This window comes from Pipistrellus kuhlii, unplaced genomic scaffold, assembly GCF_014108245.1.
Source record: "Pipistrellus kuhlii isolate mPipKuh1 unplaced genomic scaffold, mPipKuh1.p scaffold_m20_p_39, whole genome shotgun sequence".
NCBI classification, from domain to species: domain Eukaryota; kingdom Metazoa; phylum Chordata; class Mammalia; order Chiroptera; family Vespertilionidae; genus Pipistrellus; species Pipistrellus kuhlii.
In genome coordinates this window covers 2,249,394-2,276,847 of record NW_023425539.1, presented here as the reverse complement: position 1 = coordinate 2,276,847, position 27,454 = coordinate 2,249,394, and the positions used below count along the sequence as shown (strand labels likewise).

The 27,454-nt window shown below is 63.8% G+C and overlaps 1 protein-coding gene across 5 annotated transcripts in view; it reads left to right on the top strand.

Annotated features, from left to right (window-relative positions):
• Positions 1-27,454, top strand: part of ABR (ABR activator of RhoGEF and GTPase) — a 185,348-nt gene that overhangs the window by 145,007 nt on the left and 12,887 nt on the right. For 4 of the 5 annotated variants that reach the window (XM_045571039.1, XM_036408488.2, XM_036408489.2 and 1 more), the window contains 6 exons: positions 977-1,099; positions 1,465-1,540; positions 2,071-2,175; positions 3,097-3,171; positions 4,311-4,408; positions 4,772-4,903. In XM_045571039.1, coding sequence (XP_045426995.1) covers positions 977-1,099; positions 1,465-1,540; positions 2,071-2,175; positions 3,097-3,171; positions 4,311-4,408; positions 4,772-4,903 — 609 coding nt within the window. Of the gene's footprint in view, positions 1-976; positions 1,100-1,464; positions 1,541-2,070; positions 2,176-3,096; positions 3,172-4,310; positions 4,409-4,771; positions 4,904-18,360; positions 18,808-27,454 lie in introns of those variants that run through there. The other variant, XM_036408491.2, reaches the window with a different exon arrangement.

Genomic DNA, 27,454 nt, shown 5'->3' with positions numbered 1-27,454 from the left:
CGAGAACGGGGACTAGCACCCTGAGGCGGAGGAGCAGGGTGCAGGCTGGGGCCTGGTGGGATCTCAGGCAGGGCATGCGTGAGGCCAGGCATTGGGCTCTGTGCTGGACGGTGTCTGCGGTTTTGAGGCGGCGTGCCTTGGTGGGGCCTGCGGGTTAGTGTACAGGGTGAAGGCAGAGGCTGATGGGACTGACGGAGGGTTTTTATTACTTACGGTGTCTGCGGGAGGGGCGTGTGCCGCACCACGCAGGGCCCCTGGGAAACTCGCACCGGGGTTGGGCAGGAGGCAGGAGGAGCTTGGGAAATGGGGCCCAGAGCCTGTGTTGTGCTTCCCAGGGGAAAGGAAGGCAGGGCAGGCACCGGCCGAGGACCGGCGAGGGGGGTCATGTTGGGGGGCTCTGGGCTACAGGAGCCGCCCCCAGTTATCTGGCACCTGGGTCCCGGTGACGAGGGCAGGGGAATGACGTGTCAGAGACAGGAGCCTGGCCAGGGTGGCTCAGTGGTTGAACATTGACCCATGAACCAGGAGGTCATGGTTCGATTCCTGGCCAGGGCACATGCCCAGATGCAGCTCCGCTACCCAGTAGAGGGTGCACATGAGGCAGCCAGCCAATGATTCTCATCATTGATGCTTCTCTCCCTCCCTTCCTCTGTTTGAAATCGTTAAAAACATATATATATATTTTTTTTTTAAAGGAGAGATAGAGAGAGGAGGTGGTTGGGGATAGGCCTCAGGATTAACTGGTTCGCATTCGAAAGGCATGTCACAGAGGAGTCATTTACTGTGTTAGAAACCAGCATGGGTCTGGGAGGAACAGTTTGCTCCCTGGCTGGGAATCCTCCCATGAGGTCAAAGCACCATACAATATTGACAAAGAAAACAAATCCGATGAACACCCCGGGGAGAGGTGTGCTAGAGCTGCTGAAGGGGACCTGGCGTATGAGTGTGAGGGGAGAAACCACCTCTGTCCCCGCAGAAAGCCAACAAGGGCCAGAGCCGGGCCATCGAGCGCCTGAAGAAGAAGATGTTTGAAAACGAGTTCTTGCTGCTGCTCAATTCCCCCACCATCCCGTTTCGGATCCACAATCGGAATGGAAAGGTCAGGAAGGGCGGGGATGGGACGAAGACAGCCCCCTTCCTGGGCACAGGGCTGCCCCCTGCGGCTCCCAGCCCTGACCTGTGGGAATCAGGGTCCCAGGCCCCAATTCTCAGGGAGGCTGCCAAGGGCCCGCCCCTGGACTCCACTCCTTCTCCCCAGTGGTGTGGAGCTAGTGCCCTCTGCTGGCCACCACTGGCACTGCCACTCCTGTCACTGGGCTCCCAGGAAGGAGGCCCTCCTCCCGCTGCCTCCTCCAAGCCCAGGGGGTGCCCGGGTGGGAGGGAGCTTTGTGGGAGCCCTGGGGTGCAGGGATATGCTCCGTCTGACTGTGGCCGCCCCACTGAATTGCCACCTCCTCTCTTCAGAGCTACCTGTTCCTCCTGTCCTCGGACTACGAAAGGTCAGAGTGGAGAGAAGCAATCCAGAAGCTGCAGAAGAAGGGTAAGGTCCCCGCCCCCCTGCCCTGAGGGGGCCCACAGCAACCGTTTCCAAGCCCCTCGGTGCCCCATGCCCCCGCTTCCGCCCTCACAGCCCCGCTCAAGTGCCAAGGCAGGTGGCGCTTCATTGCTGTTTCTGAACTATGGAGGCCCAGAGAATTGGTGATTTGCTTAAGGCATGAAGTGAATTAGCAATAGGAGTAGCCCCAGAGTCAAGGATTGCCCCCCCCCCACTCTCCCAGTCCCCATCCCTCTCTCATGCACCCATACATGAACCCCCTCAGCTAGACTCTCCTGTTCGTACCCCTCTGACAGCACCCACAGCTGTCCCCATGGGAGGGTTCACACGTTCTTCCCTCTGTTCCAACAACCAGCTCTGCCCCTAGAATTAAGGTTTTTTCCTGCAAAAGCCCCCAAAGAGAGCAGCAGGTCCTAGTGGACCTGAGACAATGTTTCTCTCTCTCTCTCTCTCTCTCTCTCTCTCTCTCTCTCTCTCTCTCTCTCTTTTCCTCCCTCCCCACCTCCCTCCTGCAGATCTCCAGGCCTTTGTCCTGAGCTCAGTGGAACTCCAGGTGCTCACAGGATCCTGTTTCAAACTTAGGACTGTACACAACATTCCTGTCACCAGCAATAAAGATGGTAAGATCTGGAACCCAACATTGCCCAATCAGCAAATCTACTCACCCCCCCCCTACCCCCCTACAGTGCTGGGGCTGTCTGCCAGAACCCAGCGGACACTCGGCCACAAATGGCTGGCCTCTGCTCAGGTGGGCTGGGATGGCTCAGTGGCCAGGAGCACAGGAAGCTCAGCCGGGGGCTGTCTCTTCCCCAACCCTTCCCTGCCCCCCTCTGGCTTAAGAGAAGATGCTGGGACACAAAAGCCAAGCATGGGTGGGGAGTGAAGAGAGGAGGAAGTGGAGATGGGCTAGGATAGTGTAAAACGAATGAGGCCGGAAGTTCCCAGGGGTTAGCTCTTGAAAGGCCTTGAATGCCAAGCAAGGGAATGGGTTGCTCCAGCCCAGGAGCCTGTGGGAGGTGTCTGAGCAGGACGGAGCCGAGACCAGGCTGGTCACTGCCCAGGCGGGTGGGGTCTGACTGCCCGTGGGTGCTGGAAAGGGGGTTTGAAGGCAGGCTCTCCTCCACCTGTGGGGTGTCTGCCCCCTGTGTTCCAGAGGAGGCGGCAGAGGTGGGCCTTCTCTCGCATGGGCACAGAGGGACTTACGTTGGTTAATTTTTACTTTGAAAGGCTAGGCTGAGAAGGGCAGTCCCAGGGTAGAGGACTTGGAGGGAGAGGGGATGGTACAGAATCCCTGGTCCAGGAGGGAAGGTGTGGGCCGGCCTCCCAGGCTGAGCGGAGGGAGAAGGGGCGCCACCAGCTCACGGACCTGGAGGTAGTGAGGAATGGCAGCTTCTCCATCTGGCCACCAGGTGGCGCCCTCAGCCCTGGGCTGAGGCTGTATCTCCCCCCCTTTCTGCCTGCCAGCCAGGGTGGGGCGAGGAGGGGGTGAAGCAGAGGAGCCTCTCACCGCCACCCCGCCCTGGGGCTTTTCTCTCCCGCAGACGACGAGTCTCCAGGGCTGTACGGCTTCCTTCACGTCATCGTCCACTCTGCCAAGGGGTTTAAGCAGTCCGCACGTGAGTGTCCCTGACCACCAGCCCCTGAGAGAACCGCCGCCTGGCTGCCTCCTGGACACCCCCTGCTGGGGATAGGCCTGTGGCCCAGGCATGTGCCAATCCGGCAGTGACCTCCTGGTCCGCAGGCTGATGCTCAGCCACTGGGCCACACCTGCTGGACAGTGTTTCCATCTTGAATCAGAGACTTTCTCCCCTCCACCCTGAGACCTAGCAGACCAGGCCACAGCACTGGGTGGTCTCCCAGGCCCCGGTGGTCTTCCTCTCCCTTCCTCTCTGAAATCAATGAAAGTATGTTTTCAAAAAAGATTGAAAAACTAGGGAACGCTCCCCAGACGCCCACCCCCAGCCCTCTGCCCCTCAGTGACCTGCAGCGCTTGGGGGTGGTGACAGCTGCATTCACTCCCTCCACATGGGGCTGGCTGAGAGGAGAGACGCAGAGCTGAGCCCTGGGCTTCGGATCCTGCGTGACGTTACACCCTTGTCTCGCTCTCTGGCTCCGTGTTCTCATCTGGCGAATGGGGAGACGCTGGTAGCTATCTAACGGGGCTTGCCCGCTGTGTGCAGCCCTGTGCGAAAGGCACCCGGGCGGCCAAGATGGCAAGGCTGCTGTGCATGGTGTGGCTGCTGCACGGGCGGCCGTAGTGAGGGGGCGGGAGATGAGAAAGAGACAGAAAAGACAGCGCAGGTACAGTTCCGTGTGATGAGGACAGCCACAGAGTGAGCGCTGGGGATGTGGGGGGCACTTTGGTTGTCTCGGCGACGGGGGCTACTCCCGCTTCCAGCCCCGGGGGCCATAGGCCCTCCTGAGACTCCTGCCTCCAATGCCAGGGCCGCCCTGGTGAGGGGCCTGCGATCAGTGTGTGTGTGGGGGGGTGTTAGGGGGGTGCCAGGAGGCCTCTATGGTGAGGAGGGGACTATCAGGGGTGAAGGAACAACAGGGTCCTGAGCAGGGAGAGCTGGGCCGCTGGGGAGGAGACCAGCATGGCCGGAGGGCGTGAATGAGGGCAGCACCACCTGGGAGCAGTGCGGAGCAGGGAAGAGGCCAGGGGCCTGAGAGAGGGACCAGCTGGTGCTGGGAGGGACACTGTTAACCCCTCTCCTCCCGGGCCTCACTCTGTGCTTCTGCCTGTGCCCCGCAGACCTGTACTGTACCCTGGAGGTGGATTCCTTCGGCTATTTTGTCAGCAAAGCCAAAACCAGGGTATTCCGGGACACGACAGAGCCCAAGTGGGACGAGGTGAGTGGCGGGGCCCGGTGTGTGTCCCCCCCCCCCAGAGGCCCCTCAGCTTGTCACCGTCAACCAGGCCCACCCCGCTCCCCATGCTCATGTCCTGTGGGCTGGGGATGGCTGGGCCTCTGCCCTTCCCCCCTGCGCATTGGACTTCGGATCCCGTGCGTATGTCCGGACGTGGGGTTCCCGCTCAGGCCCCAGACCCCACTTCCTCAGGGATCTGGAGGCCCCTCCCTGCCTCGCGGTGTGGCCCCCGCGGGCCCTCCTCGCCCCCTCCTCAGCCTCGCAAAGTCGGGCCCCACCCGCCAGGAAGCCGCGTCTCCCCCTTCGGCGGCTCGAGGCCCTTCTGAGCAGCTCCATCTCCCTCAGGAGTTCGAGATCGAGCTGGAGGGCTCCCAGTCCCTGCGGATCCTGTGCTACGAGAAATGCTACGACAAGACCAAGGTCAACAAGGACAACAACGAGATCGTGGACAAGATCGTGGGCAAAGGGCAGATCCAGGTGAGGCCCCCACGCGGCCACGGCGGGCGGAGGTGCCCTCGGGAAGCCGTCCTTCTCGCCGGCCTCCTTGGTCAGGGTGCTTGGCCTCTGTGACGCGGGCTCAGTGCTGGTCCGGGGCGTCTCCCAGCCTGCCGGCTCTCCCTGCGGAGAGGACACTGTCGTAGCCCGGGCGCCCACACCGGGCTCGGGGGGGTCTCCACGCTCCTGTCGGAGAGGCTCCCTGAGTTTGCCTTCCCTTCTCTGTCTCCTGGGGGCTTCTCCCGGGCGGGCGCCCTGTGATGAGAGTTCTGAGCCGTATCCGTGAGGCGGTGCTGGATTCGCAGTGTCTGTTGTCGGAGGTGTGAGGCCCAGCGCTTGGAGGGCTCAGGACCTGCTGGGCTGCAGAGGGCCGGCCTCTGGCTCATCACTAAGGCTGCGAGCCTCACTCATGTGTCCCTCCAGTTCCTGGCGCAGGGCCGGCGTGGCGGGCCCGGGTGAGAGTGCGTGGGCCTCGGCGGTGTTTCTCGGTGCCCTGCTAACGATGCAGGGAGAGGGTCCTTTGCAGCTTGTGTCTCTGGAAATTCTCCCGGTTTTGGAAATGGCTGTTCTTCACTTTGCCGTGAAGAGGATGCAGGCACGGGCGGGCAGGCAGCCATCCACACCCATCGGGCACCTTGTGTGGCCTCGAGCTCAGGACACGGGTGCCTGGTTCGGGGTCGATTCTGTGACCATGACATCGAGGGAACCGTCACTGGCCGCGCGGGACGGAGCCGCGGGCGGGCGGGGCTCCGGGCTTAGGAGCAGTTGCCGCAGCGGGGATGGGGGTGCGGAGAGCCGAGCTATGTGTTCGCAGGAAGCGCTGGTTCTCTGATGGCGGAGGCTTCAGAGTTTGGTGACCGGCGCTTGGCTGGGTGTTCTTAGTGGCATTGCCCCTGGGGGACCTGTGTGGGCTTCCTGCTCCCCCGTCTCAGGCTCCAGGGCAGCGGCTGCCCACCTTTTCGGACCTCACAGACCACCTGTGGTCCACGTGTTGGCGTTCGCTGCTCTAGTGTTTGAAGGGGGATTGGGGCTCCATTTGGTGGGGTCCTGCCCATCTGCCTCAAGTTGCCCCAAGCTCCTGAGCACATCCTCTCCTAACTCTGGGGGGCCTGTGCCCCTCTCCTCAGCACCGTCTCCAGAGAGATGGTGTTGCCAGGCAACCGTAAGCCAGGCCTTCATTATTTTCGTCGTGATTTTAGGAAAAGGGGACCGAAGAGAGAGAGAGAGCTCTCCTCAATCCAGCCTTGGAAACCTCCTTCCCGCGGGGGTAAGGAGTGGGGGCCCATGTCCACGTTCCTGGGCAGGCGGGAAGGACAGGCAGGGATGGGCTCCGGGCTGGCCCATCTAGCCCAGGAGACACCCAGCCACAAAATAGGGCCGGCTGCCCTGAGCCAGGACCTTGGTGGCCGTGGGATAGGAGAGTTCGAAGGAGTGTCCAGCGCAGGCAACGCGCTGGGGCCCAGGGGCCCGGCCCCTCCAGAAGCCAGGGGCCCTCCGGGCTCGATGGCCTTGTCCCCACCTGGACTCGCAGCCCCGTTGCCTCCTCTGCCCACTTCTGTCGGCCTCACAGGCCCCCGGGGAGCACAGCATAAACCATGGCGTCTCGGAGGAGACGAGCAGATGGAGGCCGTGGGGGAGGGGGAGGGAGCCAGGTTATGTTTGGCAGAGCAGAAAGCACAGCCTGTGAAGGAAAATGTTTCTGTGTTTAAGCTTCGAGGAATGTTAAATGCCTGGGAGTGATATTAAAAGAAACACAAGCCTCCCCGCTGCCAGCTGACCTGGGCCCGGGAGCCGCCCGCTCAGAACCAGCGCCCGCCCAGGGCTTTGAAGGCTCCGGCCCTCGGCTCCCGAGGTTTGGTGCTGGCCCTCGGCCACCGAGCGCCCTGCGGGCCTTCCTGTGAACCGGGGGGCGGGAGGGGCCCCCTCGCCAGGGGTGTGCCAGGCCCGTGGCTGCCCTCGGAGATACCAAGGATGCCCGGGCTGGGGGGAGAGCCTGCACGGAGCCATTCCCGCGCGGCCAGGCCCCACAGAGCCCGGGACGGGCTGTTCCCACAGCTGCTGCCACCTCCCTGCTGCCACGCGTCCGGGGAAAGGAATGTGGCGCTCGGTTCTGCTCCCCTTCAGCAGGCGGGAGCTGAAGGTGTCCTGGCAGCGGGCCGGGTCCGCGGGGATGTTCGGGTGGCCTGCAGAAGGGGGTGGGGGGAGCCCCCCTCCGTGACTCCCCTCCCCACCTCTTTCTAAGCCCCTTCTGGCTCAGCCCCTCCAGGCCACAGCACGGGACCCCGTCTCCTAGGCCGTAGGCATTTGCTCCAGTGGAGCCTCCGGCTCTGGGTTTGCCTGGGGTGGCAGTGGGGCCTGGGGCTGAGGGGCGGGGTGGGGGGGGCATTAGCGATAGACAGATGGCGCTGCTCATTACCAACGTGTGCGTCCGCTTTGCGTTCTCGGAGGCCCATTCAACAGCTCTGCAAGGAAGATGACAGTCGTATGCTCCCCGTTTTGCAGATGCATCCACTGAGGCTGGCAGTGCACAGAGAAGGCCGTGCGCTCTCCTTAGTGCTGTGTCCCTGGGCCCAGGTCTCCTCCAGGCCCTCTCCCAGCCCGGGGGAGGGCGCTGGCGGGGCTCGTTAGCGTGGAGGAGAGCCGGGTGTATTCCACCCAGCGTCCTGCGTGAGGACAGAGGATGGGCTTTGTCCTCTTTCCTCTGGGCGGGGGACACGCCGGTCTGGTGCGCCGGAGGGCAGCGTGCGTGGGAAGGAGCCGGGGACGGGGACTTAGTGCCTCCGCCGTGTGCCCCACTGCTCCGAGGGGGGCAGGGGCCGGCCTCGAGGAATCGCCTGCCGTTTGGAAGACAAGTCTGTCAGTTCATGTCTAGCCAGGAGGGAACAAGGGGGCAGTAATGATGATGATCACATCTGAGCGCTGACGGGGAGCCCAGCGCGGGGCTGAGGCTCACGGCCTTGTCTCAGGGGACCCTCAGAGCCCCCTGTGGGATAGGAAAGGGACCCGGCTTTAAAGATGAGAAGCTGAGGCGTGAAGGTTCAGTAACGTGTCTAAGAGCAGGCAGCCAGCGGGCGGGCAGCCAGTGCTGGAAGCAGCCTGGGCCCGGACCCGGACCCTTGCCTTGCCCTCCGCGTGCTCTCCTGTCTCCGCATCCCATGTGTAGTAAGAGGGACGTGTGTGTGTGTGTGTGTGTGTGTGTGTGTCTGTGTGTCTGTGTGTGTGTGTGTGTGTGTATGTGTGTGTGTCTCTGTGTGTGTCTGTGTGTGTGTCTCTGTGTGTGTGTGTGTATGTGTGTGTGTCTCTCTGTGTGTGTCTGTGTGTGTGTGTGTGTCTGTGTGTGTCTGTGTGTGTGTGTGTCTGTGTGTGTCTGTGTGTGTGTGTGTGTCTGTGTGTCTGTGTGTGTGTGTGTCTGTGTGTGTGTGAGAGAGAGAGAGAGAGACAGGAATTCAAAGAAGGGAAGAGCCTCCTGGGCTGCAGGCAGGGAGGCTTGCAGGGGTGGTGGAGCAGGAAGGAGTGGAGGGCACCAGGTTTTTTAAATTCCAGAAGCACTGTTTGTATTAGAGAGAAAGTTGCAATAATAGCAGATTGCCTTGAACATAATCACCAACCATCCCTACTCCCTCGCCTCTGAAGCAGCTATTTAACTTGTGCCTTTCCCTTCCTCAAACATACAGAATTATATATCGTGGTAACCATCGTGCGTATTTTGTATTTTTTTTTTCTATTTTCATTTACTGTCATAGTCCCTCTTTGTCCTTTGTATGAATGACTGTTTTTGTTATGTTGTCAGAAGTACTTCATTTACTTTATAAAAATCATTTGCTATGATGACCAACGCGGGGGGCATTGCTGTGTGAGGCTCTTTGTTACCCCAGCAGGTGACAGGCCGGGAGGAAGGGAGGGCCTCGGCCCCAGCAGGAGGCAGGAATGCGGAGGGAGTGTCCCAGGAAATGAAGGAGCCCCCCTGCCAAGAGCTGGGCAGGGTGTGAGCCAGCCAGGAAGGGGGGCGTGAGGAAAGAAGGAAAGAACGGGGGCAGGGGAGTTTGAGGCCAGAGGGATCCTGGAGGGCATGTAGTCCAGGCTGGGTTTTGGGGGAGAAGGGGGTGACCTGGCCGCGGGGGCAGGCAGGTCATTAGCGGTTGAGCAGTGACCCCAGGCTCCAGTCCTGGCTGCTCATGCTGGGTGAGCTGCCGGCACATGCCACATGCGGGAGTGAAAATCCTCAGGTGGGGCAGGGAGGGAGGGGGGAGGCTTGGATGTCAGTCTGACCCTGAGGGTGTGTCCTTCCGGCAGAGGTCAGAGTGAATTTAGCGTTAGACCCCACCGGCTTGGAGCATGTCTCCTCCTCCAGGCTCAGGAGCCTCCCTCCCTTCCTGCCCCAGGACCTGAGGGGCTGGGCCGTGATTCCCTCTCCAGGCCAACCTCCCGCCCCCCTGCCTGCCGGAGCCTCGCTGCCCAGCCCTGCCTGCCCAGGGGCCAGCTCAGCCAGGAGGCCTCCCTGGGGGGACTCCAGCATGTTTATCCCGTCTATTTCCAACCACTGCTGCGCCCGCCTCCAATGTGCTGTCCCCCGCTGGGACCCGCCCCCCGCCCCCCGCCCCCCACCGGGACCAGCCCCCCAGCTGCTGAGCCCGTTCCCAGGGTCCACCCTTGTTGGCTGGCAGAGAGCTCTCCCCAGGACCCCACAGCTCCGTTCCTGCCACCGGCTCCTGACTAGAAAGCGGGGAGACCTAGGAGCTGCCTCTCTGGGCCCTGCCCCCCATCCCCCAGCTCAGCCACGAGCCTGGGGGCCCGGCCCGGCCTCCCACACCCGCTCTGTTCCCCCACCAGGTGGGAGGCAGCTGCAGGCGCCCCCAGGGCAGCCCTCCCTCCGGGGGAGTAGGGGGGGAGCAGGGTTCCAGGCCAGCTAGGACGGTCCAGCTGTCCCAGTTCTGGGGTGCTAGCACCCCCCACCCCCCACTGTGAGGGCAGGCCAGCGAGAGGCCTCTGGCCTCTTCCGTTCGGAAGCTCGGAGCCTGTGTCCGTGTCCGCAGAGGAAGGCGGGTGATTTCTTGGACCTTCTTGACCTGCCGCTGGGAAGCTCGCAGGGGTCAGAGCTGTTAGCAGTGGAACTCAGGATGCTGGGAGCCAGACCGGCAAATCTAACATCTAGACTCTCCTACTTTTTTTTCTTTTTCTTTTTGTGGTCAAATATGCCTTCCATTAAATTTACCGTTTCAGTAAATTTTAGGGGTACAGGTCAGTGGCATTAAGTGCCTTTGCAGCGGTGTCTGACCATCGCCACCATCCATCTCCAGAACTTTTCCATCGTCCCAGACTGAAAGGTCACCCCCGCTAAATAACCCCACCTCCCCTCTCCCCCACCCCAGCCACCCCACTCGCTTCTCTGTGACTTTGACGCCTGGGACCTCACACCAGTGGCATCACGCAGTGTTTGTCTGTTTGTGGCTGGCTGCTTGCTGCTTCCCTCAGCAGAATGTCTTTAAGGTTCACCCAGGTAGCATGTGGGAGAATTTCCTTCCTTTTTAAGGTGAAGGACATTGTACGTATAGACCACGTTGAGTTCACTTATTCATCACTAGAGGCCCGGTGCACGAAATTCATGCCAGGGGAAGAGGGGGCGATGGTGTCCCTCAGCCCAGCCTGCACCCTCTCCCAATCTGGGATCCCTCTCACAGTCCAGGACTGCTGGCTCCCAACTGCTCGCCTGCCTACCTTCCTGATTGCCCCTAATGGCTTTTGCATGCCAACCTGATCACCCCCTAACCACTCCCATGCCAGCCTGAGTGATGTCTAACTGCCAGCCTATTTGCCCCCAACTTCCCTCCTCTGCCAGCCTGGTCACCCTAACTACCCTCCCCTGCAGACCTGGTGCCTCCCAACTGCCCTCCCTTGCTTGCCTGATCACCTACCCACAAGTGCCCTCCCTTGCAGGTCTTGTCCCTCCCAACTGCCCTCCCCTGCTGGCCATCTTGTGTCCACATGGGGGCAGGATCTTTGACCACATGGGGGCAGCTATCTTGATCTTGTATGTTGGAGTGATGGTCAATATGCACATTACTCTTTTATTAGATAGGATTTGTCACGGACATTGAGGATGTTTCCGTCTTGGGCTTTCTCACTTTTCGGTGACAAACAGAGCCTGGTCTCTGAGGATGGAGGTTTCATGACCTTCTCTCCAGACCCGGGGGTGTCCCCGCCTCCCCCAACCAGCTCCCAGCTGCTCAGCCCTCTCCAGCTGTCGCAAGAGAGCAGGGCCCCAGGGCCCCAGAGCGCCAGGGGCAGCATTCGCTTCTGGCTGTGGAAAACCGTGCGCCCCACCGTCCCCCCCAGGCACCGAGCTCCGGGACCCCCCTCTCCTCAGCCCCCCTGGCCCCCCTCCGGCAGGGGTTTGGATGTGGTGAGTGTGGTAATCCTGACGCTGCTGTGGGAAGAGCACGGGGCTGAGGGTCAGAAGACTGAGTCAAGGTGCCTTGACCTCCGGGGGCCTCAGTTTCTCCGCCTGTACATGGGCACCGTGGTTCCCGCTCTGCTTCATCGCCAGCTCGTGGTGAGGCCCAGAGGGTGCACGTCCCTGACAGAGCCGGGCGCTCATTTATGCGGCCTTTTCTGCGTCCTGGCGTGTGGCGGAGGCGCTGGGCTGCGGGGACGGAGAGCGGATGGGACCTCCCCGTGGAGTAAGGGAAACGAGGATTCCGGTCGCTCGGCCGGTGTTGACGCGGCTTTGAGGCCAGACGGTGGAGAGTTCAGTTTTCTCCCTTCATTAGCTGGGAGAACGGGATACGTTACCCTCCCCCCCTCTGAGCCTCAGTTTCCTCGGCTGCAGAATGGGCTCGGGTGAGTGTCGAATGTGAACGTCAGGAGGCCCGTGGCACAGGCCCAGCACGGTCAGTACGCGTCTAATGATGACCTCTGGACAGGTGGCAGGGCCAGGTACCCCGTCTTCTACTTCCTGCAGGGAAGCAGCCCCTCTCCCCCAAAGGCTGTTACCTGCAGGGGACCCCTGTGTTTGGGCCTTTGGTTAAGGTCACATCTGTTTTCCTAAGAGTCACAGCTTTGACGGACTGACATCGGCGTAGGCAGGGAGGTCAAGGTCAGGGCCCCCCCTTGCCTGCCGGCCCAGGTTTTCCCTGCCTCGCCTCCCGGGCTGAGCGGCTCAGGCCGGCCCGCGTGGAGCAGCTCAGCTCGGTGGTGCAGACAGTCCCGGAGCAGAGCGCGAGGAGCTGGGAACAAGGGGCCATTGTCGGCGGGGGCTGCTTCTGGTTTCAATTACTCTGCAGAGCCAGGAGAGCAGAGCGAGCCAGGCCAGGGCAGGACTCAGTGGCTTCCCCACTCCAGGACCTCCCTCCGGCCCCTCAGGGGTCGGCTGCCCCCGTGGGAGGGTCAAGTGTGTCCCCTTCATCGCCCCAGGAGCCATGCTCTGGGCGCGGGCCGGCCTGACCTGGAGCCCCGTCCAGCTCTGGGTGCCGCCGGTACCACCAGGGGCTCCCTCCCTTCCCTGGAGCGGGACAGGCCTTGTGGGTCCTGGGTGCCTTCTCCCATGGTCCTGCAGGCCACCCTACCACAGCTGGCCCGGAGCGGCCTGCGTTTGCCTGGGATGCGCTGGGGGAGCAGCGGGGAGAAAGCCGTGGCCTACGGGGCTTCCCCGAGCTCCCGGCCCTGGCAGTGCACCTCCCGGCCCAGGCAGCCCCCTGCCCACACACCGGAGCGGCCATGCTGGCTGGGACTCTCCAGCCTCTTCCCTGGTGGATGGACCCCTCCCCTGCCCCAGCCTGGGCCAGATGTGCACTGCCAGGGGAGTGGCTGCCTCTGGGATTCGTGCTTTACATCCCGGCTGCTCTCCGAGGGGCCCACGTGGTTCCTGCCACCGCCAGGGTGCAGGCCCAGAGGCCACGGGGAAGGGGAAGGGGAAGGGGAAGGATGCTCCAGCCGACTGTTCCCCTGCCAGTCCCAGACACTGCCTCCCCCAGGGCCTGGTGACTGGAGCCATTGTCCTGCCCGGCCCCGCCCACCCCAGCTGCTTCAGGCCATTTGTTCTCGGCAGCCCACCTGCTGTCACTCTTCAAGGCAGGTCTGGAGGCTCGCAGCGGGCTGGGGGAGAGCCAGGTCCCTAGGGCGAGGGAGCCCTCCTGCTCTCCAGAGCCTTTAGCAAACCCACACCGGAGCGCCACCCCCCCTCCTCCTGCTCCGCGCCCCGCCCAGGTGTTCCTGATTTGGGGAGCCGGACTCTGCCCAGTGGGCTCTGCAGGCAGGAAGCATTCAATAGGAAGCAGATGGGGGCTCCGGCTCCCTCTCCCCCTCCTGCCCCGTTTGGGAACGCCACTGGCAGGCCGGCTTTACCCTGCCCCCCACCTCCCACCTCTGAGGGGTAGGTGGCAGGTGGAGAGGCCGGCCCAGGAGCACCCGGGGGATGATTCATTCAGGCTGAGAGCACGCAGCCTCTCCGAATCACCGGAGGGGCACAGGCCTCAGCTCCGGGCTCCCCATGCATCCCAGCTCCACACTGACGGCAGGGCGGCCTCGGGTGACCTCTTCAAGGGCGTCCTCTCGAGCCTGCGTATGACACGAGTCGCACGGGTGACCGCCCCTGGCAGACTGCTCACCCTCCTAGAAACCAGACTGGTCCCCACCTGAGATTTAAAAAAAAAAAACCTTTGAGAAAAGGACTTAGCAGAGGAATTGAAGGGATTTTCCCAGCCGAGGGCTGAGGCTGGGCATGAATGCCCGAGGGCACACCTTACCTGGGCTCTGCCAGCTCCTCACTGTGGGGCCTCAGAGTCTGCCGTGGCCCCACGCTGCTGCCAGCCTTTGCTGTGGCACCGGGGGTGTGGGCAGGGGGCACGGTGGGGAAGGGCTGGCCTCCGGGCTGACCTGATGCGATAGGTGTCGTCCCACGATAAGGCCGCTGAGGGGGCTCACACCAGCCGGGCAGAGAGAGCAGTGGAGATGAGGCATGCGTTTCGCCCGGGACTCTGACCGGAAGTGTCCTCTGAAAAGCCCCTGAGCTTCCCAGCCCTCACACCCACTGCCCCCGAGGGACCTGGTGGCCAATGGCCGTGGTCAGAGGGACAGCGGTTCTCGTGAGAACCGTCCGCCGGAAACGCGCAGGGTCCACCCCCTGGGTGGAGGGCCCTGGTCCCAGAGTCCGCCTGCAGAGCTGGGGACCACTGGGAGGCACGGCAGCTCCCCCAGGGCCGGGCGTGGGCAGAGGAGGTGAGCAGACGGGGCTCCATCCCCCGCTCCAGCCAGGGGCCCCTGCGCTTACCTGGTTGGGAGGCAGGGAGGCTTTGGCGTGTGATTTCATTTGGAAAGAAAGGTGGGGTGTGTCTTTTGCTTTAACAAAAAGGAAGGATGACTGTTTGCTTTGAGCTTCTGGTCGGACACCAGGCGTGGAAACGGAGCCCTGAGGGAGGACGCAGCTGCCCGGCCCTCAGGGGCCGGCCGGCAGGACTGTGCCCAGGCTCCCTGGTGGCCGGCCGCCTTCTGCTCACCTGGAGCTTACAGTCCGGTTCCTCTGGGCGCTCCTGCTCCGCCTGCCGCCCCGCTGTTGTCTCAGCGTGGACTCCGAGCTGGTCTCCGGGCAGGAACCACCGTGGGCCCCCCCTCTGCAGCCCTCGCAGCCTCTGACCCACTTTGCCCTCCGCCACCGCCTGTCCCCCCAGCCCTGCTCCCTCGGGGCCTGCTCCACGCAGGCGGACCCCAACCTCATCCCTCCCAGTGCTCATCCTCAGCGCGATCCCAGGCTGCCCGGCCCCCAGCTCCCTTCCCCCATGACCACCCTCACTGGGGTGCCTGTGGCCTTGCCCTCGCTGGTGGCTCAGAAACCCCTTTCCCTGGGCTCAGTGTCATTTGACCGGGGGCAGGGACAGAGAATCAGGGCTCTGGTCTGGGCCCGAGGGAGGATGAAGTCATTCCAGCAGGAAGGAGGCGGTTCTGAGGAAGAGCCTTCCCTCTGTGTTCGCTGGCGGGAGGATGGGTCTGGAAGCGGTCCCCACCCCCAGCTGTCCCCCGGCAGCCCGGTGGCAATCCCCGCCTCTGCCACCCACACGTCTGAGGCTGCACATCTTCCCTGCTGACCTTTTTTATTCCCGTGATGCCCCTGCTGACCACGTGAGCCTGATTTTACCTGCCACAGCTGCGCTGGGTGGCCGGTCCCGGCCATCCCAGGTGTATACCCTCCCTGGGGAAGACCCGGGGTCCTGCCTGCCTCTCCTGGGGCACAGCCCCTCCGGTTCCTCGGGCAGAGAGCCCGCGAAGGAGGCGGGAGAGGACTGGACCGTCGGCTGGGAATGTTTTTAATTCCAAAGGCAGTGACATCTGTTCGCGTGGGCCTTCCTGCCCAGGCTCTGTTTATGCGGACGGGGCCCTTGCATGTCCTCGGAGGCGGGGCCTGCCAGGTGTGGCCGGATGGGAGGGGTGCAGAGAGGGGAGAGGGGATGAGGTCACTTCCTGGGTGGCCAGGACAGCCCAAGCCCAGCCCATTCAGCAGAGATGAGGAAGGGTCCCTGGTGGGCCGGAGGGACCAGAACTCGGACTGCTGCTTTTGAGGAACTTGCTGGGCACATTTGTCTTGAACAAACCCACCCTCCCCATTGCCTCTGCTCCGAGACCATCGACTCCAGGAAGGGCTGAGTCAGGCCTGGGGGAGAGCGAGCTCCTGGCCCCCAGGGGAGGAAGGGAAAGACAGGCAGCTCCAGGGAACAGCCTCCTGACAGCTACCCATCTGCCGAGGCGCTTATGTCACCATGGAGACGAGTTGGCCATCTTTCATCCAATCAGGACTGGCCTTCCCCAGACAAGTGTTGAGCCTGGGGTTCCAAAGACAGACAGGCAAAGAGCTTTGGGAACAGGATCTAGTCTGTCCCCCTTCTCCCACACACCTGCAGATGGGGAGGCAGGCACACCCTGTACGGCCTCCCCCAAACTGCATCCTGGGAAATGTGACCCAAATAGAGGGAAGAGGCCTCAGAAGGCCAGTGAGGGGCCGTTTCTGAAGTTTGCCAGCCGGAGGTGCCACGCGCTGACCGTGTCTGCCGCAGGTGACTGTGGTCGGCAGTTACACAACCGGCAGCTGCGCGTTAGCTGAGGGACACAGAGTAAAGCTCGGGCCAGGGGGCCTTTTCCCACGACGGTTCAAGCCACTCAGCCCCTCCTCCTCCAGAGAGCCTTCCCTGATTCCTTCTGGCTAGACATTCTCTCGCCTTTCCCTAGACGTTCATGGCCCGTCATCTGTGCTGTTCTTACAGCGTGAGACTGGGTTTCTTGAGGGCAAAGATGTGCAAAGATGTAAGGAGAGATGTGCAATTAAGGTACCAAGTGCCCGGGTGCCTCTCTGCCTCCTTCTGAGAGCTAGGTAAGCCCGTGTCTCCTCTCCTCTCTCGGGCTGCGAGCATTGTCACGTGCAGGTTTTTTTTAATTTTATTAATTTCTGTGATTCCACAGCCCCTGCCCCAGGCTTGGGCACCTAGACCTTCAGTCAGGGCCTCTTGAATGAAAAGAATGGGATGAAGAAGTGAGGCTGCAGAAATGGGTGAATTCTTTCTGGGGGCAGAGGGGGTGAGGAAGCTGCCTGGCACCCAGGTGGCCTGGGAGAGGCAGGTGAGGGGTGGGGCAGGGAGGGAGACTCGGGGGTGTGGCTGCCTCTGTGGGGCTCTTCCCCTCACCCTCGGGGTGCGGGAAAGGCCGTGGGGCTCAGCCCGCTTAGCTGTGGTGGCTTAAGGCACCTTGAGTTCGGGTGTGGAGAGGCTCTGGGCAGCCTGGCAGCCTGGCCCGTCTGCCCTGTGCAGAAGCGGCGTGGAGCGTGGAGCGTGGAGGGCTGGGGGAGATGGGGCTGGCCTGGGTGCCCCGGAGGTCCCTCTCCCACCTTACCCCGAGCCCAACGGGGCCCAGGACCCTGCCTCCACCGGCCAGGCAGAAGCCAGTGCAGGACCAGGTCCTGCCATAGGGCAGTCACAGTGGTGAGGTCAGCCAGACCTCGGACCCGTGGCTCAGCTTCTCCTGGCGTGGAAAACGGGAGCGCCGGTACTGACTGAGGCTGGGGGAGCACTGAGCGAGCTGACCCAGGCGCAGGGCAGCGTGGTGACGGTGGCAGAGGCCATTCTCAGTAAAGGGCCGCTCGTCATGACCGGGTTGGCTCTCTGCCGTCTCCACAGGCACCGCGGGCTCTGGTGGTAAACCTCGGCCCGTGTGCTGGTGGAGGCCCAGCAGGAGCGTCCCAGAGGCCGAGGGCTGGTTCTGTGCCCTGACCCGCCCGCCCGCCCGCCCGCCCGCCCGCCCACCCGGGGGAAACCACGAAACGCCCTGGCTCAGCTCTTCTTCCTGAATCCAAAAACCAGCCGCCTCTCAGTGAGACACAGTGGCCGTGAGCACTCCGGCCAAAGCCGCATGGCCTCCCAGGGGAACGTTACCTCCCTGAGCCCCCTCTAACCCCCCCCCTCCCCGTCTCCTTGATACTAAACCGGAATGAGAGCACCAACATCACAGAAGGCCTGAGACCTCATGCACTCAGATACCTGGCAGCCCCTTGCATGGGACCCAGCTCATGGTTGGCGCCATGAAAACACGGGGTTCCTTCCGACCCTGGCCTAGCGCTGCCCTGGCGCAACGGCCTGGACGCCTCTGGGTTTGTGCCCCGGTCATTCTGAGCTCAGGCCCTTCTCCTCCCTCTGGAAAACGTGCACGGGAAGTTTTTCCAACGATCCCCTTTGTGTGGCCACCGTGCGAAATCCCTTCTCCCTCTTCGGCTAAACACTCACCGACCTGATGGCCAGAAGCAAGGCCGGACATCACTAGCGCCCACGGCACCGGCACAGACAGAGCCGCGGGCGCCCCTCACAGCACACGCCTTTTCCGGGGTTCTCTGGCCCCGGGCACAGGCCTGGTGGTTAAGGGCGGCCATGGGAGGAGCGCCTGAGGCCAGTGTCACCCTGGGCTTGTGCTCGTGTCCAAGGAGAGGGCCCACAGAGTCCTCCCTCCCCACTTAGGGACCCTCCTTATGCGTCACGTTCTCTCCTCAAGAGGTTGGCTGCTGGCACATGCCTGTCCGGCCCTGTTTGAGGGGGCACCTGTGGCAGGAGTTGGGGGTAAGGATGCAGACCTCCAGGGCCACAGCTCCTTTTCCAGGACAAAGAGCCGCTCTTGATGGCCAACACTGGCTCACCCCTCCGGGCCCCCGCCCAGGCCCCCTCACCTCCGGGCCCAGGAGCAGCCCGGCGGGGAAGGGGTTAACCGGGACCCAGTGTTTAGCGGCTTGTCAAACTTTATTTAGCAGGGGCTGGAGCGGGAGAGGCAGGCAGGGTGGGTGAGGAGGAGCCCGGCCTGCCAGGAGTTAAAGCCGGGAGGTTGGGTTTTCGGAGGGGGCAGCCCCCAGCGCCTGAGTCACTTCCTCGGGGGAGGCGGGACTCCCCCGGCCGCTGCTCCCTCCGGCCGGGCTGTGGCGCGCGCGCTCCCGCACTCGGGTGCTCGGACCGGACCCGGGAGGCGAGCAGAGGGCCCCCAGCGGGGCTCCCCAGCGGCGGCTCCTCTCCGGGAGGGAGGAGGGACGGGGAGGAGAAAGCCTCGCCTCGCACCATGCGCTCCCGGGCCCCGCTCCAGTGACTGCGCGGCCGCCGGGGCTGAGCGCTCGGCACGCGGACGCGGACGCGGACGCTCCCATCGCGCTGCGCTCTCCGCGCCCCGGAGCCCGAGCCGCTGTCCGCGCCCGCCGTCTGCGGCCGCCGGCCGGCATGACCGACGTCCTGCCCCAGCCCGACTGCAGCCTGAAGGCGGTGTGCGAGCCGCTGCAGCGCTGCTGCCTGGAGCCGCTGGAGGAGCCGGGGAGCAAGCGGCCCCCCAACACGGGCGCCCGGCTCTGGGGCCGCGTGCGCAGCAAGCTGCTCCGCCAGAAGGTGCCGGTCAGTGGGGGACTGGGACCGGGACCGGAGGGGGTGGACTGGAGGGACCGGGAGAGGGCGGGGTGCTGGGGCCCCTGGGGGTGCCGGCCGCTCTGCCCCTCCTTGTGGCGCCCCACCCCAGCACCTGCCTGACGGAGGAGTCCTGGGGCAGAGCTGGGGGTGGGTGGGAGGAGGAAGGGTGTGCTGGGGCCCCTGGGGGTGCCGGCCGCTCTGCCCCTCCTTGTGGCGCCCCACCCCAGCACCTGCCTGACGGAGGAGTCCTGGGGCAGAGCTGGGGGCTGCTTTGGGGCTGCTCTCTGGGGCCTGAGCTGGGTGATGAATGCCGGTGGCTACCCCTGCCGCTGACCCTGGCTGCCTCCTCTGCCTTGGGGAAGGGGGGTTGGCACCCGCGGGAGAGGGTTGCCGGGCGCCTTTCTGATTCCGGGAATGTGAACAGACTGGGCAAGGGGTTCCTGGGCACCAGTGTCCCCCATGGTGTTCATCCAAGACCCTAACCCTCTGTACGCAGCGGACATTACTGGCTACCCCTGTGCCGAGGGGGCACTGACAGGCCCCTCAATGCCATTGGCCGAGGGAGGCCTCTTTGTATGGGACTGTGGCATCCTTGCCCATCAGGGGGGAGGGATGTGGGGGGGAAGGCAGAGGCGCTGCTGAGTCTGGGGTCCATAGGCTGCCTGCCTCCTCAGGGACCACCCCGCTGACTGCTGGCCCAGGGCCAGCCAGGCACCAGGCAACTCGGTCCCTGTGCCAGGGGTTCCTGACCCAACGGGCAGCTCAGAGCAGGCCGTGCCAGGGAAGACTGCCCGTCCTGCTTGCAGCCCCAGACCTGAGTAGGGATTAAAGTCGAGATAGAAGCTGACTGTCTGCAGCTGGGCAGGCTGCCTCGGGGCTGGCTTCGGGCCCTGGCATCGGGCGCCCGAAGGAGAGCCAGCCCCAGGCCCCAGCACACAGTAAGCGCTTGATAGCTGCAGACAGATGAACCGCCTGAGCAAGGTGTCCTGGTGGCCAGAGCCAGGCCCTCAGGGCAGCCACAGGGAGGCTTCGGCTGGTCCGAGCGGCCGACGGGGGTTTGCAAGCTCTCCTGGCTCAGAAGGGGGCCCTCTGCAAAGCCCTCGCTGCCAGCCAGCCGAGGCTTCTGGCACCTGCCGAGAGGAAGTGCCCCCTGGCTCCTGGCCTGGTTTCTCCCCTGCCAGTGGGGCACGTTGGCCTCCCAGAGTGACATCAGTCCTGGAAAGTGCTGGGCCGGGCAGCAACCTGAGCTGTTGTCCTGCACTGGGCGCTGGGTCACCTTCAGGCTCCCGGGGACCAGGCTGGCAGATCCCCGCTGGCCTCTGTGCTGAGGCAGCTGTCTGTGCCCGGCAGCCCGGAGCCACCCCCCGGCGCCCCTTCTCCCCAAGCCCTGCTGAGGCCAGCAGATAGCGGCCCAGAGCTCCCCGTCCAGTCACAAACCTCGAGGCTGGCAAGAAACTGACCCGGCGGGAGCCTGGCACCGTGCCCGCCACACGGAGCCCTCCCGAGGCGCCTGCACCTTCAGGGAGGCGCCTGGGGGGGAGGGAGCAACTTTAAACCCTAAAACCCCACACGTTGCCCAGACTTTTTATTCCCTCCCTGTGCGTGCGAGGCCCCTTGGGGAACCCTTCGGCGGGCTCTGCCTCTGGGGGCGCCTGAGGGCTGAGGGCTCGTGGTGCTCTCGGGGGTGAGAGTGGCGGGCCGGCCGGGCCTGGGCTGCTGAGCGGATTGGCATCAGTGCCACTGCGGGGGGCTCTGGCGCTGGATGCTGTGTGGTGGGCAGTTCAGTCTCCTAGCCCATGTTGTGTGGCTCCGTCTGCCAGTGTCACAGGCACAGGGTCTGCACCACGGCCTCAGGAACACTCATTGGCCCTGCTGTGCCCGGGCGGAGGGCTGGGCAGGCCTTCTTGGGGACCCAGGCCCTCTGCCCACTTCCCTCCCCAGCTGCATTCGCCTATTTTTTTTTAATTTATTTTTTAGGTCAGGAAGCAGCTTAGGTGGGTGGGGAAAGGGTACCACGTACTGCCCAGCCTGGCAGGAGGGACCGCCTCAGTGCCTTGGCACTAAGGACTTGATGTGGTGGATGCCCCAGTCACCTGTGGCCTCCTGCTCCCATTTAACCAGAGATGAAAGGCTGGAGGAGTCCGGGGGAGGAGGGGGAGCTGTGACTCATCTGCGGACGCCGTGCTGGGGCTGGAGGCTCGGTTCAGGTGGAAAAGTCCCAGGATTCTCCTGTGAGGCCTCTGGCCCGGGGAGTCTGCTCAGGGCCCGCTCACAGGCTCTCCTTTGGCCCCGGGGGCCTTGGCTGGGTCGTTCTTATTCCCAAAGGGAGTGCTGGGGCCGAAGCCTCCCTCCGACCTCTGGCTTGGCAGTTGGTTTGTTGTGCAAGCGTTTCACAGAGGAGACACGTGGCATTTGGGTTTGTGGGTTCTGCCAGTCCTCTTGGCGTTTTAACCTCGCATTTCTCCTTTTTCTTTTTTTAATTTGCTCCAAATCACACTCCAGGAGACCAGGCTCCGTGCCTGTCCCTCCTCCCACCCTGCCTGCTCCGGAGGGGGCACTCTGGAGGGAGAGGGGCAAACCCCGGCCCCTGCAGTGTCCTTGTGGGGCCACAGAGGGCTGGAGGGCCCAGGGAGGGCATTTGTCTGGGGGTTCCTATGGAAATCCAGGCCCCATCGCTGCCCCGAAGCCAGGCCAATACCAGCTGGAGGTGGGGAGTCGGGCGGAACTGGCAGGGTCCAGGGGGGTGGGGAGAGTGGAGGTGGGCTCCTGGTGACCTTGTCTGCGTTGAGGGGTCGCCATGCGGTCTGAGAACTCCCTCCTCCACGGAGCTTCTCTCTGGAGCTGGAGGCCGGTGAGGCACGGAGGGTTTGCTGAGCTCGCCTGCTCTGTGATGGGGCTTGTTCCCCTCTGCTTCTAGGGAGGGTCAGAGGGGTCACTGAGGAAGGGCAGGCTGAGGAGCCATCGGGACCCTTCGGGCTCAGGGGGGTCCTCTCTTTACCTTCTTGACTGCCACCACAGGGCAGCTCACGGGCCATGGAGGGGGCGAGGGGGCTGGGTATGGCATAGCTGTGTTGTGAGCTCTCTGACTTTGTTTCATGACCCGGGTTTGGCTCAATGGATAGAGCGTCGGCTTGGGGACTGAAAGGTCCGGGGTTCGATTCCGGTCAAGGGCATGTACCTTGGTTGCGGGCATATCCCCAGTAGGGGGTGCGCAAGAGGCAGCTGATCGATGACTCTCTCTCATCGATGTTTCTAACTCTCTATCTCCCTTCCTCTCTGTACAAAATCAATAAAATATATTTAAAGAAAAAAAAAAGAAACATCTTGAGCCCTAGCTGGTTTGGCTCAGTGGATAGAGCGTCGGCCTACGGACTGAAGGGTCCAGGGTTCGAGTCCAGTCAAGGGCATATGCCTGGTTGCGGGCTTGATTCCCAGTAGGAGGTGTTGCAGGAGGTAGCCAATCTCTCTCATTGATGTTTCTCTTTCTCTCCCTTCCTCTCTCTAAAAATCAATAAAATAAAATAAAAAAGAACGATCTTGAAACCTTATAGAACAGACATCTGTCTCTGCCCTGCTGCCCACTGCTTGGCCCTGACCCGTCCCCCTGGCCTCACCCCTCTCCACCTTGCGGGCTAAAGGGAAGGGACCTGCACCCTAGTCTTCACCGTGCACCTGCCCACCCACCCCGAGTGCTCCCTCCACTGTCAGCAGGGCACAGGGGTGCTCCCCGGGCCTGGGGGGCCTCGCAGCCGCTCATCATCTCCGGGGCCTCCCTGTGGGCCGGCTGGAGGGCGGAGGGGCCGGCGTGACCCCTGCATTCCTGCGTCCCTCTGCTTCTCACAGCACTTTCTGACTCCCCAGAGACAGGCCCTTACTCCTAGGGTCACGTGGTGGCCTCCTGACCCCAGTGCTCCCGCTCCTCCTCCAGGCCGGCTCCCGAGAGGCCCGTGTGCTTCCTTCCGCAGGGCAGGCGCCCTGGACTCCGAGAACCAGACTCGGAGCCGAGCAGACCCACACGCTGTGTGCCTTTCTGAGAGGGCCCCTGCTTGCTCTGAGTGAGCCGGGCGGGTGCTGCTTGTTGGCACCTGCAGGTTAGAGGAGCCGCTGGCGTCCCGGGTGTCCCCGTGACCCACCGGCCTGGCCGGGCGGCCACGCTGGGCTCGGTGCCCCGGCGTTCAGATGGCCCTGGCCAGCGGGAGCTGAGCCTGCCAGCCAAGGTGGTTCCTGGAAGGCCAGGGCTGCCGGAGCCAGTGCTGCAGGAGAGCCAGGGGCAGGGAGGCCCCGGGAGGGCGGCCATTTTGGAAAGAGCCCAGAAACGTCTGCAGGTGCTGGGTGGGGGGGTTGCCGGGCAGTGGCAAGCCCTCTGCCAAGAGGCCTTGCAGGCTGCCCAGGTGGTTGGGAGCTGGTCAGCAGGTGCTGAGTTCTGGGAACACATGCCCATGTCCCTAGAACTCCTGCTAGGCCTGGGAGGAAACCAGAGGCAGTCCTGGATCTGGAGCCCAGCAAGCCTTATCCCAGTTGTCGGCAAACCCATTCGTCCACAGAGCCAAATGTCAACAGGACAACGATTGACATTTCTTTGGAGAGCCACATTTTTTCAACGTGAACTTCTAACGCCACTTCTTCAACCTAGACTCGCCCAGGCCATGGTATTCTGTGGAAGAGCCACACTCAAGGGGCCAAAGAGCCGCAGTTTGCCGACCACTGCCTTAGCCTAGGCCCCACTGTCTGTGGTCCCCCAGGATGGGGCCTAGGGCGGTGACGGCGGCCACAGAAGCCGCCCTTTGGGATTCTCCTGCAGAGAGGCCGGAGGGCCCGTCACCCCACAGCGAGTCCCCTGGTCCTGCTGCGGCCGGGAGAGAAGCTGGGACGGCCACTGCCCTGGACAGTGACCACCCAGGTCGGTGCCGCCGATGTGAGGGCCCAGCAGTGACAGCCACGGCTCCCTTCCCCCGGGCTCCTCCTCGGAGAGCTCCCGCCCCCCAGGCTGGTGTGGCACCATCTTCCCCGGGCACATGGCCTTGGGCAAACGCCCCACCTCTGCAGTTCCCTGGCATCGGTAGAAGGCAGGGGCTGTGCGGGGTGATCGCCTAGACCCAGTTCACATGCCGGTCTTGGCCACGGCTCAAGATTCCTCTTCCTGAGCCTTCAGCTCTCAGCACCCTGGGGAAGGCGGGCGGGAGAGGCCGCGGGCTGCTCCTGGGCCCAGGCCAGCCCTCGGCTGGCACGGAGAAGAGAGGGGAGCCGGGATGGGGGCCTTCTTGACCGCGGCCTGAAGGATTCCTGGTGGGAAGCGTTTTCTCCATCCCCCGCCTCCCAGGGAGTTCATTTAGTCCCTGAGTATTGATGGGGCACCTCCAAGTGTTGGCCCAGGCAGAGCGGCCTTACTCTCATGGAACGTTCTCTCCATAGGAGTCGGGCAGCGAGTGAGATTTCAAGCCCTGACTGTGCCTCTCAGTGGTCAGAGCATCAGCCTGCACACTTAAGGGTCTCGGGTTCGATTCCCAGGCGTGGGCGCGCACCTGGGTGGCAGGTTCACGCCCCAGTCCTAGTCAGGATGAGCGTGGAAGGCAGCCAGTCGATGTTTGTCTTTCTCTTTCTCTCTCCCCTCTTCCCCTCCCTCCCTTCCACTCTCCAAGAAAGCAATGGGGAAAATATCCTTGGGTGAGGGTTAACCAAAGAAAGTAAACGGGGTAATGGGTTGGAGAGTAATGGAGAGGCCCTGCTTAGGGAGGTAATTTTGAGCTAAGGTTGAAAGGACACGAAGGACTTGATAGATCGGGGACAGTGCGTTCCTGGCAGGAGGGCCGGCCGGGTGACGCGGTGTGGACAGAGGCGGGCAGAGGCTGCGGGGAGCGTGTGGCTGGCCTCGGACGGAGCGGGCGGGGGCCAGCTTGTGCCGGGCCTCGCAGGCCATGCGAGGGGTTCGGCTTTAACCTGGGCGCAGCGGGAAGCACAGAGTGCGGCCCCGTCGGTGGCACTGCCATGCTGAGGGCCCGGGCCGAGGACCAGACCTTGTTCTTGGTCCTGACGATCCACGAGGGGCTGTTATTCGCCGCTTGTTTTACCTGTGGGGCAGCGGAGGCTCAGAGCTGACACAGAGGAGGCCGGATCCCAGCCATCATGCATCCTGCATGGAGGATGCCCTGCCTGCTGGGACCTGTGCTGCTTCCGTTGTCTGGTTGACTGGGTGCTCTGGGGCTCGGGCGGGTGCCCTGGGTTCAGGCTCCTGCCCACGCACCTTGTGGTGTGTGGGGCCCAGGGAAGCGGCCCCTGGAGGCCCGTCCGCGGGCACAGGCCGTGGACTCGCTGGTGTCTCCCATTCTTACCAGCAGGCTCTGTGCCCGCGGACGGGCCTTCCTGGCTGGGAAAGGGAGGATGAAGCCAGCCTCAGGAAAGGTCTTTCATCGATTTTACCCCGGTTCAGAGGGAGGCCACTGAGCCCCGCCGTCCTGAGGGCCTCGCCTTGGCCTCACCACGGCAGCCAGCGTGAAGCGGCCCAGTCGGGGCCTCTCGCCTCGGACTTTGACCTCTAAGTGGGCCCTTCCGGTTGGAGACGGGTCTGCCGGGGGCTGCTCCGTGCTGCTTTGACCCCGGCCAGTTCCTTCTCCCGAGTGACCCCGTTCTTGTTACCCTGCGCCCACAGCGTGTCCCTGCGCTGGGCGGGGCGGTGTCCTAGCTGTCAGTTTGAGGCCTGGTTCTGGGGCGAAGTCTGCGGCGGGGAAGGCAGCGGTCGGGGGGGCCAGCTCCGAACAGACAGGGCCCGGGGCTCTGGAGAGCTGTGCTGGCCTTGGGGTCTCCCAGAGCAGCCCGGGTTCGAGGTCCATCTGCAGCAGCTCCCGGCCAAGGGGCTCAGTGAGCGGCCGGCCAGGGGCAGGCTGGATGCGGGAGCGCAAGGCGCTGGGGAGGGCGGGTCACGGGGTGCCGTGAGGCTAACCTGCCTTCCATCAAAGCCTCATTCAGAGCGGCTAAACCCTTTCCATATGTGGGCCCCTGGGAACGTCAGAGTGCTGGGCAGGGGGTGGGGGAGGCAAGCCGAGGGGAGCGGCCCACCCCAGGGCCTTGCACAAGCCTGTCGCGCGCTGGCCTGGGAGGGGGCCTGGCTGGCGGGCACGGCCTGCATGCCGCGGGGGGAAGGCAGGCTCAGGGAAGGCGGTGAGTTTACGGAACCTGGTCTCCCTGACCCAGCCGCGGCGCTGGAGGCCCGGATCTAGGCCCTAGGCCCTGGCACCCCCTCCGCTCCGCCCTGCCACGTCGGCGGAATCCTGCAGTGCCCTCCCCGGCGGGAGGAGTGCCGGCTCTTGGCAGCTCCGTTCCACCCGTTGCCAGCCCTGCCCGGCCTCACGCCTGCGGTCTGTCCCGACGACAGGCTGGCTCCGGTGTCTGCGGGGACCCAGCCCAGGGCATGTGAACGCACTCGGAGGAGGCAGGGGAGAGCCAACCCGGACCCGCCACCGTGGCCCCGGCCTGGGAGCCGGCCCGCACACAGGACGCCGCTCAGGGCCTGGCCACAGCCGGCACCGCCTCTGGCAGGCGTCCTCAGAAGCACGGCTCTGCCTCCCCTTCGGCCCCGTCCGCCTCCCAGGGCCACAGCCTCTCGGTGCCCAGCCGACTCCTTACTGCTCAGAGCACTTGGTTTTTGTCTCCTGAACACAGCGCTGGGCTTGGAGGGACTCGGGGCAGGCCCGGCCGGAGAGCCCGGGACAGCCGTGCGGAGCGGGAGGAAGGGTGCAGAGGCCCGGGCAGGGGCTGTGCTGGGGGTGACGGTGGGGCTGGAACGGAGGGTTAGCATCGAGGGACGGGGGGCAGGAAGTGGAGTCCTGGGCCCCTGGTGGATAGGCCTGTAGGTCTGCCTGGGCCCGTCACCCAGTGAGCACCTCTGTGCCTGTGCCTCCCCCCTCCCCTGGCCGTACTGTCACAGAAGGGCCACCACAGCCCCTCAAGGATGGAAGTAGCCCATGTGAGGGGCGGGGAAGGGTGGTGGCTGGGTGGCTGAAGGCGTGTGATGTAGTGGGAAGACTTGCCCACCTTCAGAGGGACCTGGAACATGGGCTCTGTCACCTACTCAGGAGAGCAGGATGGGGACCCCAGACTCTCTGGTGCCGCTGAAATCCCAAGCATGGGAAGGGGGGTGGGGGAGTCATGGACGGCCAGCACTGGGGTCACCTGCCCCAGGCTGGAGACAAACGGGCTTAGCCCCCTCAGAGGGGACCCATGAGGCCGTTCCCAAAGTGAAGGTGACACCCCCATCTGGAGGGTGCTGGGTGTGCACAGAGCACCCGCCCTGCCCTCGGACCCACTGATCCTCAGGCCTCTGCAAGGCCCCGGGTTCCCTGTCCTGAACATGAGGCCGCTGAGGCCCAGCGAGGTCAGGGGCCGCCCGCTCCTGCCGCCCTCCCCGAGCCTGTGGCCCCCGGGTGGGGGGGCAGGGTTCCCACCAGGAGCCCGGGGTGTCGCTGCAGGGCCCTCGTGGTTCTCTCCCGGATTTCAGTCCCCGAGGCTGCCCGGTTTTCCCCGGCAGAGACGCTGGGTGTGCAGACGTGCTCAGACCAAGACCAAATGCGAAGGCGGCTCACCAGGGTTCGGCTGCTCCCAGTGGCCGTGGACAGCCCCCTCGGTCACCCCTCTC